The sequence below is a fragment of the Malaya genurostris genome, chromosome 1 (genome assembly GCF_030247185.1).
Source record: "Malaya genurostris strain Urasoe2022 chromosome 1, Malgen_1.1, whole genome shotgun sequence".
NCBI lineage: Eukaryota > Metazoa > Arthropoda > Insecta > Diptera > Culicidae > Malaya > Malaya genurostris.
Window position 1 is genome coordinate 20,435,842 of NC_080570.1, and position 12,061 is coordinate 20,447,902.

Below are 12,061 nucleotides of genomic sequence, written 5' to 3' on the forward strand. Positions count from 1 at the left end.
ACTGCCCGGATCTTCGGCTAATTGATAGGTATTGGGCAATTGTCAAGTGGCACTTTCGGAAAGAAGGTACAGTGTCCCAAAACATGCAGGAGTTAAAAAAATACTGGACAGCTGAAACCAGGAAAGTCACAAAAGTAACTGTGCAGAATTTAATGAAGAATGTCAAGTCCAAAGTGCGAGCGTTTCACAGAAACTGGGATTTTCTTCAATATAATCAGTGAAATGCATAAAAATGTAATTTTTCTACAATATATCGAAAACTGATGAAAAATATGTTTTTTCGCTTTTTATTCAATAACCAATATTGCTAACTACTTTTCGATACACTTTTTAATCTAGAAAAAAAAATTTAAACAAAATTGAAAATTTTCTGTCAAAAAAATCGAGATAACACCAGATATCGACATTTTATGCATTTCTAAGACAAACGAAGAAATTACAGCTTCGTGCTGAAGTCAACAGCAACCTTGGTCGCGTGCAACTGACACAGCCGGTGATTTTTCTTCTTTACGTTTTACGCTCATCTCACAATTACACTACGAGCGGAGCAGTTTGCAGAAGTTGACATATTTTTTCCGAAAAAGAAATCAGAAATAACTTCTGATTTGGCAAGCAATTGGTTAGTGTAGTTTGAAATTATTATTAAGAAAAATTGAACAAAGGACTCGATGAAAGATGGACAAAATGAAACTATTTTAATTTTAATTCTTCATTTTTGTGTATTAGCTTAAAATAATAACATGCAAAAAATAATAATAAAATCCAACTTAAAATACTAACTGTACCTATCTAGTAAAATCTACAATCAGCACTAGGACACATTTCAACTGTCATCACCATCCCCGCCCCCTCAATGGCCACTGCTCCAGAACATCTGCGACAGCCACCGGCAGTACCGGTACTGGACATGTTGCGGCACGGCATCGTCGGTAGTGAGAATCCAGACGCGCCGTTCCGGGCGTTTGTTGCGCATCAACAACCGGATGTCGCGTCCGATGACGGTTTTGACGAAACGTTGCAAACACTGGAACTTACTTTGCTCCATCCGCTGGTCCAGTACCAGAAGCCGTAGTTTCGGACAGCACAGCTCGATGAATGCCAACAGTTTGGGCATGCAGGGCCACGCATTGCCCGACTGCAGGGTAAACTGTTGCAACTTGGAAAACCAGGGCGGTCCGAAGAAGTGAATCGGAGTGTTGAACACGGTCGGCGAACAGCTCTCGATGTCCATCGTAAGCGACCGGAGCTGGTTCGGTTCGGCGATGGACACGAACTGTAAGGCAAGGTGTGATGCGGCAAGTGTTTCCAGTTTGGGAGCTCGAATTTCCAGATGAAAGCTGAACGGTGGTCGGACTACGTCCAGGAAGCTAGAGAAGTGAGTTATCTGCACGGATAGATGCTTCAGTTTGGGTAGATCGACTTCACCGAAACCCTCCGGAATCAATCCGTTTTCACTGGGCACTACATCCATTTCGTCGATGTAGAGCTCTTCCAGTTCGGGAAAGTTCAGAACCGCCGACAGGTGACCCGTCAGCGCGTACTTGATCAGACGAAGTTTGGTAAGTTTGCGACAGTAGCCCTGCACCGACGACAGAGCCTGATCGTGACCGTAGCGCAGGGTGATGTTGGTCAGGTTGAAGAAACTCTGAAACACCACCGACCACGTGTCGGAATCGAATGCCACGAAGTTGATGTTCAGATCCAGCTCCTGAAGACTCGGTAGATAACAACCAAGCCAGTAGATTACCCGAGGAACTGCTAAATTCGACAGCCAGAATCCTTCCACCTTGGCCGACCGGAAGTGACATCTATCGTCCAGCTGTTCGATCGTGTTGACCAGTTTATCCCAATCGAACACCTTCCAGTTGGGTGTCTTCGCGAAGGTGATGTTCTGGTAGACTCGTGTACTCGTGGCTAGCAGTTTCCCGTTGAACAGCTCGACATTACCGTCCAAGTCGTAGCGATACACACTCACGGCCAGATCCTGCATCAGAACCCGTGAACCAAAGATGGCCACGTGCCAATTGCGACACACTCGCGATGCCACAAGCCGATCCACTGCGTTCAGATATTGGAAGATGTTCTCGTAGATGTGAAGCGGCAGATTGCCGAATTGCTCCGTCCATTGCGGCGATTGCATGGCGACACACGAACCGGACCGGACTGATGGTTTCAATTTGGCCGGTTGACAATTTTAAACATTGTCTCCGCCCGTCTAGTATAGGTAAGTACTTCGCATAGGTAGCAAACTCTCGCAACTGACAGTTGGTTACCTGTTCACCGTGTTTTGCATGGGTATGTATTTTTGTTTTTCTTTCTGTAGAGCGGCCGTTGCTAAGTAACGGGTAGCTTCATAGCTGGGTACCATTTGAAGGTAGTTTCGAACCAACACAACCACTACGAACAGGTTGTTTGTTTTGGATAGGTGGGTTGGTTTGAGAGGTAGTTTAAAATTTTAAATATTAGAGTACTTTTGAATGTCGCCGAAAAACTGTAAATAAAATTTTATATTTTTAAATCAAGAAGACTTCGTAAAAAAAAGAACAAGAACAACACAACATGAAAGATGCTGAAGGCGAAAACAAGAAAGCTTTTCTTTTTCTTGTTGGAAAATGTTTAGTATTCTTTTTATGAAAGTCTGAAAAGCGAGATGCTTTCGAAAAAGTAAAAGGAACAGTTTCTAAGTGTTGTTCGAACTGATTATGTGGAACAAGGTAACACAAATTTTGAAAAGTCCATGATTGATTTTCTTTATTCTTTATTCATGAATAAAATAAGAAATTTTCTTTGGGTATAAACTAACATAACCTTTTCAGTTTGTAAACAGTTATGTCAAGTTAATAAGATAAGACGTACTAAATCATTAAACACACTTTACCCTATAGTTCTGCAACCGGTAGTCGGATTCAGATGAAATTGAACAGCAACCAATGATGCTATAGGAACTTTTATTTGATCCTTAATTTGTGGAAATCGATCAAATTATTTCTGAGAAAATTAAGTCAGTCTCGTTTTAAAATTTTGACCGCTATTTCCGGTACTTCTGGAACCGGGAACTTGACTCAAGTATAGCCCAAGTCGGTTCGTTTAGTAACAGTTCGGCTGAAAAGTTCGTATCGTTTAATAGAAACACATTTTTTTGCTAAAATTCGTTTTTATTATTCAACATAATTGCCATCAGAGGCGATACAGCGATTATAGCGATCTTCCAACTTTTCGATATCATTTTTGTAGTACGATTTGTCCTTTGCCTCAAAATAGGCCTCAGTTTCAGCGATTACCTCTTCATTGCTTCTAAATTTTTTACCAGCGAGCATTCTCTTAAAGTCACTGGGGGCCAAATCTGGAGAATACGGTGGATGAGGGAGCAATTCGAAGTCCAATTCGTTCAATTTCAGCATGGTTTTCATCGACTTGTGACACGGTGCATTATCTTGATGAAACAAAACTGTTTTCTTCTTCAAATGAGGCCGTTTTTTTTTAAATTTCGTCCTTCAAACGCTCTAATAACGCTATATAATAGTCACTGTTGATGGTTTTTCCTTTTTCAAGGTAGTAGATGAAAATTATACCATGCGAATCCCAAAATACAGACGCCATAACCTTACCGGCCGATTGTTGAGTCTTTCCACGCTTTGGGTTCGGTTCATCGCGTGCAGTCCACTCAGCTGACTGTCGATTGGACTCCAGAGTGAAGTGATGGAGCCATGTTTCGTCCATTGTTATATATCGACGAAAAAAATCGGTTTGATTTCGATATAACAGCTCCAAACACTGCTCAGAATCATCAATTCATTGTTGTTTTTGATCGATTGTGAGCTCACGCGGCGCCCATTTTGCACAAAGCTTTCTCATATCCAAATATTCGTGAATAATATGTCCAACACGTTCCTTTGATATCTTTAGGGTGTCAGCTATCTCGATCAACTTCACTTTACGGTCATTGAAAATCATTTTGTGGATTTTTTCACGTTTTCATCAGTAACAGCCTCTTTTGGACGTCCACTGCGTTCATCGTCTTCGGTGCTCATATGACCAGTACGAAATTTTGCAAACCACTTACGAATTGTTGCTTCGCCCGGTGCAGAGTCTGGATAACACTCATCAAGCCATTTTTTGGTATCGGCGGCACTTTTTTTCATCAAAAAGTAGTGTTTCATCAACACACGAAATTCCTTTTTTTTTCCATTTTTTTTCACAACAACAAAAGTAGCTTCACTCAAAATGCAATATCTCACAAACTAATAATCAGACAGCTGTCAGATTTATACACGTATCTTTTGAAGGTTGGTACTAACTGAAAATGGTATGGATTTAATTCTAGTGGCGCCCTCTCATAGAAACGATACGAACTTTTCAGCCGATCTGTTATCCTTGTTCACATAGGATTTCTTCCATATTTCAGGAAAATTCCAGAACGCAAAGAACAATTGAAAATGTTGGATAGTGGAACCAACAAACTATTAGAACACTTATTTATCACCACGGATGGAATCCCAGAACTTCTTCGTTTCTTTTATTGTCAGACTTCGCTTCGTAAGCATGTCGTGTAAATTTTGCTTTAAGAATGCGATTTTTATCATAAACAAAATTTGTTACCATATTATTGAAGAATCGCATTCCATTTATTACGTTCTTTGCATTATTGAATGTATTATCTCGAAATTTTGTCCACTGAAGAAAACATTGGCTAGAACCGCCTTTTAATAAATTTTAGTTTTATCAAGGTGAAAATTCGGCCATCTCGACCAATTGCTGAAACGTTCGCCCATCTTTAATTTTTTCGGGTTTCATAAAACTCACAAGTTTCAAAAATTTGCAAAGAATTTTGTGAAATGATGTTTTTTGAAATTCGCGCGAAATCCGCGCCATAGCATCAAAATCTTAGCAGAAACCGCGCCAAATCCTCGAAAATCGCGAAATAAGCGCGACCGTAACAACCCTGGATGTATTACTGCATGACACTTTCTTCACATCGTTCTAACTAAACTAAACCAAACTAAAGATTGAACGAAAATAGTGTTGAAATAGTCGTTGTAGGAATATAAATTGAGCACTTTATAAAAAATATACACTGAAAAAAAATGAATGTTTTTTCAAGAAGTTAAAAATTGACAAAATTTGTTTTCTAAAACGCAAATTTTTTTAATTCTCGTTTCAAACCTATACCTAAAACGAACATTTAATGTTAATTGGATTAGTGTATTTTTAAAACAGCAGAAACTTTACGTCTGCTTAGCGGTTCAAATTGAACTGCTTAATGCAAAACTCGGCAAATACAAAACTAAAATATAATTAAAAGCATTTTTATTCTCCTAATTCCATGTAATCTCTAAGTTACGTTCTGGTTGTATTCTAACCAATTTATAAAACATAAAACATCCGAAAATTGTCCGCGTGGTTATAAAAAGTTTATTTTCTAATCGTGCATTACAACCCCCCTACCGAGCATCTGTTACATCAGGGCACACAAAGTGCATAATTTCGCTATCGCGCCTCGTCACGCCTTCGGAACGCTGTTGCATTTCGCGATAATATCGCTAATTTGGCAAAAGGACGGCATCCCCCCGTCCCTTGAACCTCTTCACCGAGCCCATTTTCTGCCGGACGGACTGGTCATAAACAATATACTAATGCTTCCACACTACTAGAGGTCCAGGCAAGTGCTTCCGGCTTGGGTTCAGCGGGAAGCACCGTGAGTGCAATTTATGTAATTAAAAGCAGCTTCCCGTTTAGCATCCAAACGTGGCTGGAACGAAGCCTTGTCAACGGCAGTAGCAGCAGCAGCCAAGGTAGGGACCCGTTTTTCCCCCGTCGGGACGATCAGCTAAGCTCTCTCTCTCTCGTCGGATGGATCGAAATGTCTTTGCCATAAATTGTGCAATGTTTAACAAAGTTACACACAGTTGTGCACGTCACGTTCTATTCCGTACCATTCGGTGGCCAGGATGAATTTGTGGAAAACTTTCAGCGGCTGTCTGTTCTGAAAGTCATAATGGAAAATGAATATTGGCCATGCTGCGAGTGAAAATGAGGTTTTGAGAAGTAATCAAATTTGGCTACCGCGCGGTTCTTCGGTTCCCCTCGCCAGGGCAGATTGGTTCCGAGTCACGGTGAACCAAATTTCTTACGGCTGTTATGATTTAAACACATTCAATTTGATTTGATTTGCTCAATGTCTTTAATTTTTACATTCTTCGTGGGAAATGTTCAGTCCTAGTTTTTTGAGCATGGCTTTGTGTAATGGCCTTTACAAATTGTGAAGCGATTACCTCAATGATAACTTACAGAAAAAAATGTGCCGTTTTCATATTTTCTGAGATATATTTTATCGTTTGCCCCGCCATTTTATGTATCATTCACGTTGAACTGAGTATTTAAACAAATCACTTCTGCACAGCAATCATCAGTTTGAAAGCAGGAGAAACGACTACATTTTTACGCTTTCATCCAGGTTATCCTTCCCTTCCTTCCTAGATGCAGCCAGTAATTGAAAGTAATGTGTTTAAGTTAAAGTGATATCCACTTTAAAGTACAATTCTCGTGGCAACTCCGTTTAGCAAATCTTTGGCTGAGAGGTCTGCGGTTTGGACTGAAAGGCCTACGGCTTTGGTTGAAAGGGTTTTTTTGGCTTTAGTTGCAAGGTTTTTTATGATTCAACTAAAAAGCTTTTTTCGGCTTTGACTGAAATGATTTTTTCGACTTTCGTGAAAAGGTTTTTTTTGGATTTGACTGAGAGAAGTTTTCGACTTGTGCTGAAAGGATTTTTCGATTTGGTTGAAAGGACTTCGGCTTTGGCTGAAGGGCTTCGGCTTTGGCTAAATGGCTTTCGCCTTAAACTGAGAGCCTTTTTCGTTTTCAACTGTGAGCATTTTTCTGCTTTAACTGAGGGACTTTTTCCGTCTTTGACAGACTTATTCCGGCTTTGGCTGAAAGGTTTTTATTATTTTTGCTAAAGAGCTTTTTTCAGAAGTCTTTTTCAAATTTGGCTGAACGGTTTCTTTCGACTTTGACTAAAAAGCTAAAGGGTTTATTCGGTTTCGAAGGATTTTTTTCGGTTTTGACAGCCTGGTCGGCTTTGGCTGAAAGGATTTTTACCCTTTTACTAAAATCTCAGGTAAAAGGCTTTTTCCGGCTTTGACTGAAAGGTTTTTTTCGGCATCAACTGAAAGCCTTTTTCTGGCTTTGACTGAGAGACTTTTTCCATCTTTGACTGAGAGGATTATTCCTCCTTTTTCTAAAAGGCTTTCGGCTTTGGCTGAAAGACTCTCCGCTTTGGTCAAAAGACTTTCGGATTTGGTTGAAAGGACTTCGGCTTTGGTTGAAGGGCTTTTGACTTTGGCTGGAAGACTATCAGTTTTGGTCTCGGCTTCAACTGAGAGATTTTTCCACCTTTGACAGAGACCTATTCCGGTTTTGGCTGAAAGGTTTTCGGCTTTGGTTGAGACTTTCGGTTTTGGTTGAGAGACTATGGCTTTGGTTGAAAGGTTTTTCTTTCATTTTAGAGCTAAAGGTTTTTTTCGGCTTTGACTGAAAGGCTATTTTCAGTTTTGGCTAAAAGGCTTTTCGTTGACTTTGGATGAAATGATTTTTTCGGCTTCGCTGACAGGTTTTTTTGCTCTTTACTGAAATTTCAGATGGAAGGCTTTTTTCGGTTTTGACTGAAAGGCCTTTAGCATTGACTGATATGCTTTTTCCGGCTTCAACTGTGTCTTTTTTGGCTTTGACTGAGACTTTTTGCACCTTTGACTGAGAGGCTTATTCCGGCTTTCGGTTTTGGCTTTCGCCTTAAACTGAGAGCCTTTTTCGTTTTCAACTGTGAGCATTTTTCTGCTTTAACTGAGGGACTTTTTCTGTCTTTGACAGGCTTGTTCCGGCTTTGACTGAAAGGTTTTTATTATTTTAGATAAAGAGCTTCTTTCGGCTTGGACCAAAATTTCAGAAAAAAGATTTTTTTTTCAAACTTAGCTGAACGGTTTCTTTTGAATTTAACTAAAATTTCAGATAGAAGGCTTTTTCGCATTTAGCTGAAAAGTTTTTTTTTTACTTTAGCTAAAGGGATTATTCGGTTTTGAAAGGTTTTTTTCGATTTTGACTAAAAGGCTTTTTTCGCCTTACAATAAAATTTCAGGTAAAAGGCATTTTCCGGCTTTTGACTAAAAGGCATTTGATAATTTTTTTTCGGTTTTGACTGAAAGGTTTTTTTCGGCTTCAACTGAAAGCCTTTTTTCGGTTTTGACTGAGAGACTTTTTCCATCTTTGACTGAGAGGATTATTCCTCCTTTGTCTAAAAGGCTTTCGGCTTTGGTTAAAAGACTTTCGGATTTGATTGAAAGGTTCTCGGTTCTGGCTGAAAAGTTTTTGCTGAAAGCATTTGGTTGGGAATCTCGGCTTTGGTTGAAAGGCTTTCGGTTTTAGTTGAAAGGCTTTCTACTTTGACTGAAATTTTTTTTGGCTTTGATTAAAAGGCTTTGACTGAAAGGCTTTCTACTTTGGCTGGAAAAGTTTATTCGGCTATGGTTGAAAGGCTTTTTTCGGCTTTGGCTGAAAGACTTTTTCGGTTTTGCCGAAAAGATTTGGTTTTGGTTGAGACCGACTGAAAGGCTTTCGGTTTTGGACGAAAAGTTTTCGGCTTAGACTAAGAGGCATTTTTCTGTTTTGACTGAAAGGCTTTTTTCCGGCTTCAGCTGAAAGGCTTTTTTCGGCTTTGGCTGAAATGATTCGGTTGTGGCTCCAAGGATTTGTTCGGATTTGATCGAAAGGCTTTTTTGACTTTAGCTGTAAGGCTTTTGACTTTACTAGAAGGGCTTTCGATTTTAGTTGAAAGCCTTTCGGTTTTGGTTGAAAGGCTTTCAGTATTGGCTGAAAAAATTTTATCTTTGGCTGAACAGATTTCGGCTTTGGCTGGGTTTTCGGTTTTAGCTTTAGGATTTTTTCGGCTTTCGTTGAAGGGCTTTTTTGGATTTAGCTGAAAGGTTTTTTTTTACTTTAGCGGGAATGCTATTTTCGGTTTTTGCTGACAAGTTTATTTTCGGTTTTAACTGAATAGTTTTTCGGCTTTGGATGAAAGGCTTCTTTCGGCTTTGATTGAAACGCTTTTTTCGGCTTTGGCTGAAAAGCTTTTTACGGCTTTGGCTGAAATACTTATTCTGACTTTGACTGAAAGAGTTTTTCGAATTTAACTGAAAGGTCTTTTTCGGACTCGACTGAAAGGCTTGTTTCGACTTTAGCTGAAAGGCTTGTTTCGACTTTAGCTGAATGGCATTTTTCGACTTCAACTGAATGACTTTTTCCGGCTTAGGCTGAAAGACTTTATTCGGCTTTGGCTAAAAGGCTGTTTGTCGATTTTGGTTGAAAGGCTTGTTTCGGTTTTGTCTGAAAGGCTTTTGCGGCTTAGAATATTTTCGTTTAAAAGCTGAAAAGCTTTTTTCGGATTTGGTTGAAAGGATTTAGGTTTTGACTAAAAAGGTTTTTGCGGCTTTGACCAAAAGGTTTTTGTCGGATTCAACTGAATGGCGTTTTTCGGCTCTGGATGAATCCGCAGCTTCTTTCGGTTTTGGCTGAATGGCTTTTTGCGGCTGTAATGATTTTTCGGCTTTGGTTGAAAGTTTGTCGGTTTTGGCTGAAAGGTTTTTTGCTTTGGTTGAAAGGCTTATGGCGTAAGCTAAAAAGTTTTTTCCGTTTTGGTTTTTATCGGCTTTAAAAGGCTTTCTGCTTTGGCTGAAAAAGTTTATTCGGCTTTGGTTGAAAGGTTCTTTTTTTGGATTTGGCTGAAAGGTTGTTTTACTTTAGCGGAAATTTTTTTCGGTTTTAGCTAAAACTTTTTTTTTCGGTTTTTGCTGAAACGTTTTTTCGGTTTTAATTGAATGGCGTTTTTCGGTTTTGACTGAAAGCCTTTTTTCGGCTTTGACTGAAAGACTTTTTTCGACTTTGGTTGAAATGCTTCGGCTGAAAGGCCTTCGATTTTGGCTGAAAGACTTTCGGCTTTTGATGAAAGGATTTCGGCTTTGACTAAGAGGCTTTCTTTGGTTCTGACTGAAAGGATATTTCCGGCTTTTTCTGAAAAGCTCTTGGTTTTGACTAAAAGGCTTATTACCACTTTGACTGAAAGGCTTTTCTTCGAATTTGGCTGAAATGCTTTCTTCGGATTCGACTAAAAAGCTTGTTTTTTTACTTAAACTGAATGACTTTTTTCGGCTTAGGCTGTTTATCAATTTTGGTTGAAGGCCTGTTTCGGTTTTGTCTGATACGCTTTTTGCGGCTTTAACTCAGTTTCTTTTCGGTTTCAGCTGAAAAGTTTTTTTTTGAGCTTTGACTGCAAAGATTTCGGCTTTGCCTCAAAAAAATTTTTTCAGCTTCAGGTTTTTTTTACCTTAGCGGGAATGTTTTTTCCTGTTTTTGCTGAAACGTTTTTTTCGATTTTAACTGAATGGCATTTTTCGGCTTTGGATGAAAGGCTTCTTTCGGTGTTGACTGAAAGGCATCTTGCGGTTTTTGCTGTAAAGATTTTTCGGCTTTGGTTTAGAAACTCGGCTTTGGTTGAAAGGCTTTTGGCTTTGACTGAAAGGCTTTCTGCTTTAGTTGAAAGGCTTTTGGCGTAAGCTAAACAGTTTTTTCGCCTTTGGTTAAAAGGTATTTATCGGCTTTGAAAGGCTCTCCGCTTTGGCTAAAAAGATTTATTCGGCTTTGGTTGAAAAGTTTTTATTGGCTTCAACTGAGAGTCGTATTTAGGCTTGGACTAAGAGGCCTTCGGTTTTGGCTGAAAAGCTATCGGCTTTGTCTGTTAACGTTTTGGTTGATTTCATAGAGGGATCTATTCAATCAGATCAGAATCAGAAATCAGAACTAATTGACTCAAGTGGCACGTTCCCCATTTTCGACATCCATCGTCAAAGTCTTCTTACACATCTTATTTCTCGTCTATGCAGTTGTGGAGCTTCAGTTAAATTCTAGTAAAAATACCTTATCTCAAATTAGTAATGTAACTTTATTACTAATATTTATTGTACCATTCATATGTACAATTATTGGTATATAAGATTAGGTTTTTAGCCCTACAACAAAAGTGATTGGATAAGCTCCCGATTTGACAGACAGATGGCGTTACTAATTAAACATCTCTAGCGTTTAATAGAGAAATAAAGGGTGATTTTTTAAGAGCTTGAGAACTTTTTTAAACAATAAAACGCATAAAATTTGCAAAATCTCATCGGTTCTTTATTTTAAACGTTAGGTTGGTACATGACATTTACTTTTTGAAGATAATTTCATTTAAATGTTGACCGCGGCTGCGTCTTAGGTGGTCCATTCGGAAAATCCGCTTTTTTATCGACAAATTTTGTTCAGCGATGAGGATCATTTCTGGTTGAATGGCTACGTAAATAAGCAAAATTGCCGCATTTGGAGTGAAGAGCAACCAGAAGCCGTTCAAGAACTGCCCATGCATCCCGAAAAATGCACTGTTTGGTGTGGTTTGTACGCTGGTGGAATCATTGGACCGTATTTTTTCAAAGATGCTGTTGGACGCAACGTTACAGTGAATGGCGATCGCTATCGTTCGATGCTAACAAACTTTTTGTTGCCAAAAATGGAAGAACTGAACTTGGTAGACATGTGGTTTCAACAAGATGGCGCTACATGCCACACAGCTCGCGATTCTATGGCCATTTTGAGGGAAAACTTCGGAGAACAATTCATCTCAAGAAATGGACCGGTAAGTTGGCCACCAAGATCATGCGATTTGACGCCTTTAGACTATTTTTTGTGGGGCTACGTCAAGTCTAAAGTCTACAGAAATAAGCCAGTAACTATTCCAGCTTTGGAAGACAACATTTCCGAAGAAATTCGGGCTATTCCGGCCGAAATGCTCGAAAAAGTTGCCCAAAATTGGACTTTCCGAATGGACCACCTAAGACGCAGCCGCGGTCAACATTTAAATGAAATTATCTTCAAAAAGTAAATGTCATGTACCAATCTAACGTTTAAAATAAAGAACCGATGAGATTTTGCAAATTTTATGCGTTTTATTGTTTAAAAAAGTTCTCAAGCTCTTAAAAAATCA

General features: G+C 39.2%; 1 protein-coding gene across 1 annotated transcript; it reads right to left on the bottom strand.

The window, feature by feature from the left end:
* Positions 1–850: 850 nt before the first annotated feature.
* Positions 851–2,218, bottom strand: LOC131426997 (uncharacterized). The gene has a single exon (XM_058589892.1). The coding sequence runs from the start codon at positions 2,138–2,140 to the stop codon at positions 851–853; it is 1,290 nt and encodes a 429-aa protein (XP_058445875.1). The 5' UTR covers positions 2,141–2,218.
* Between the last annotated feature and the right edge of the window lie 9,843 nt (positions 2,219–12,061).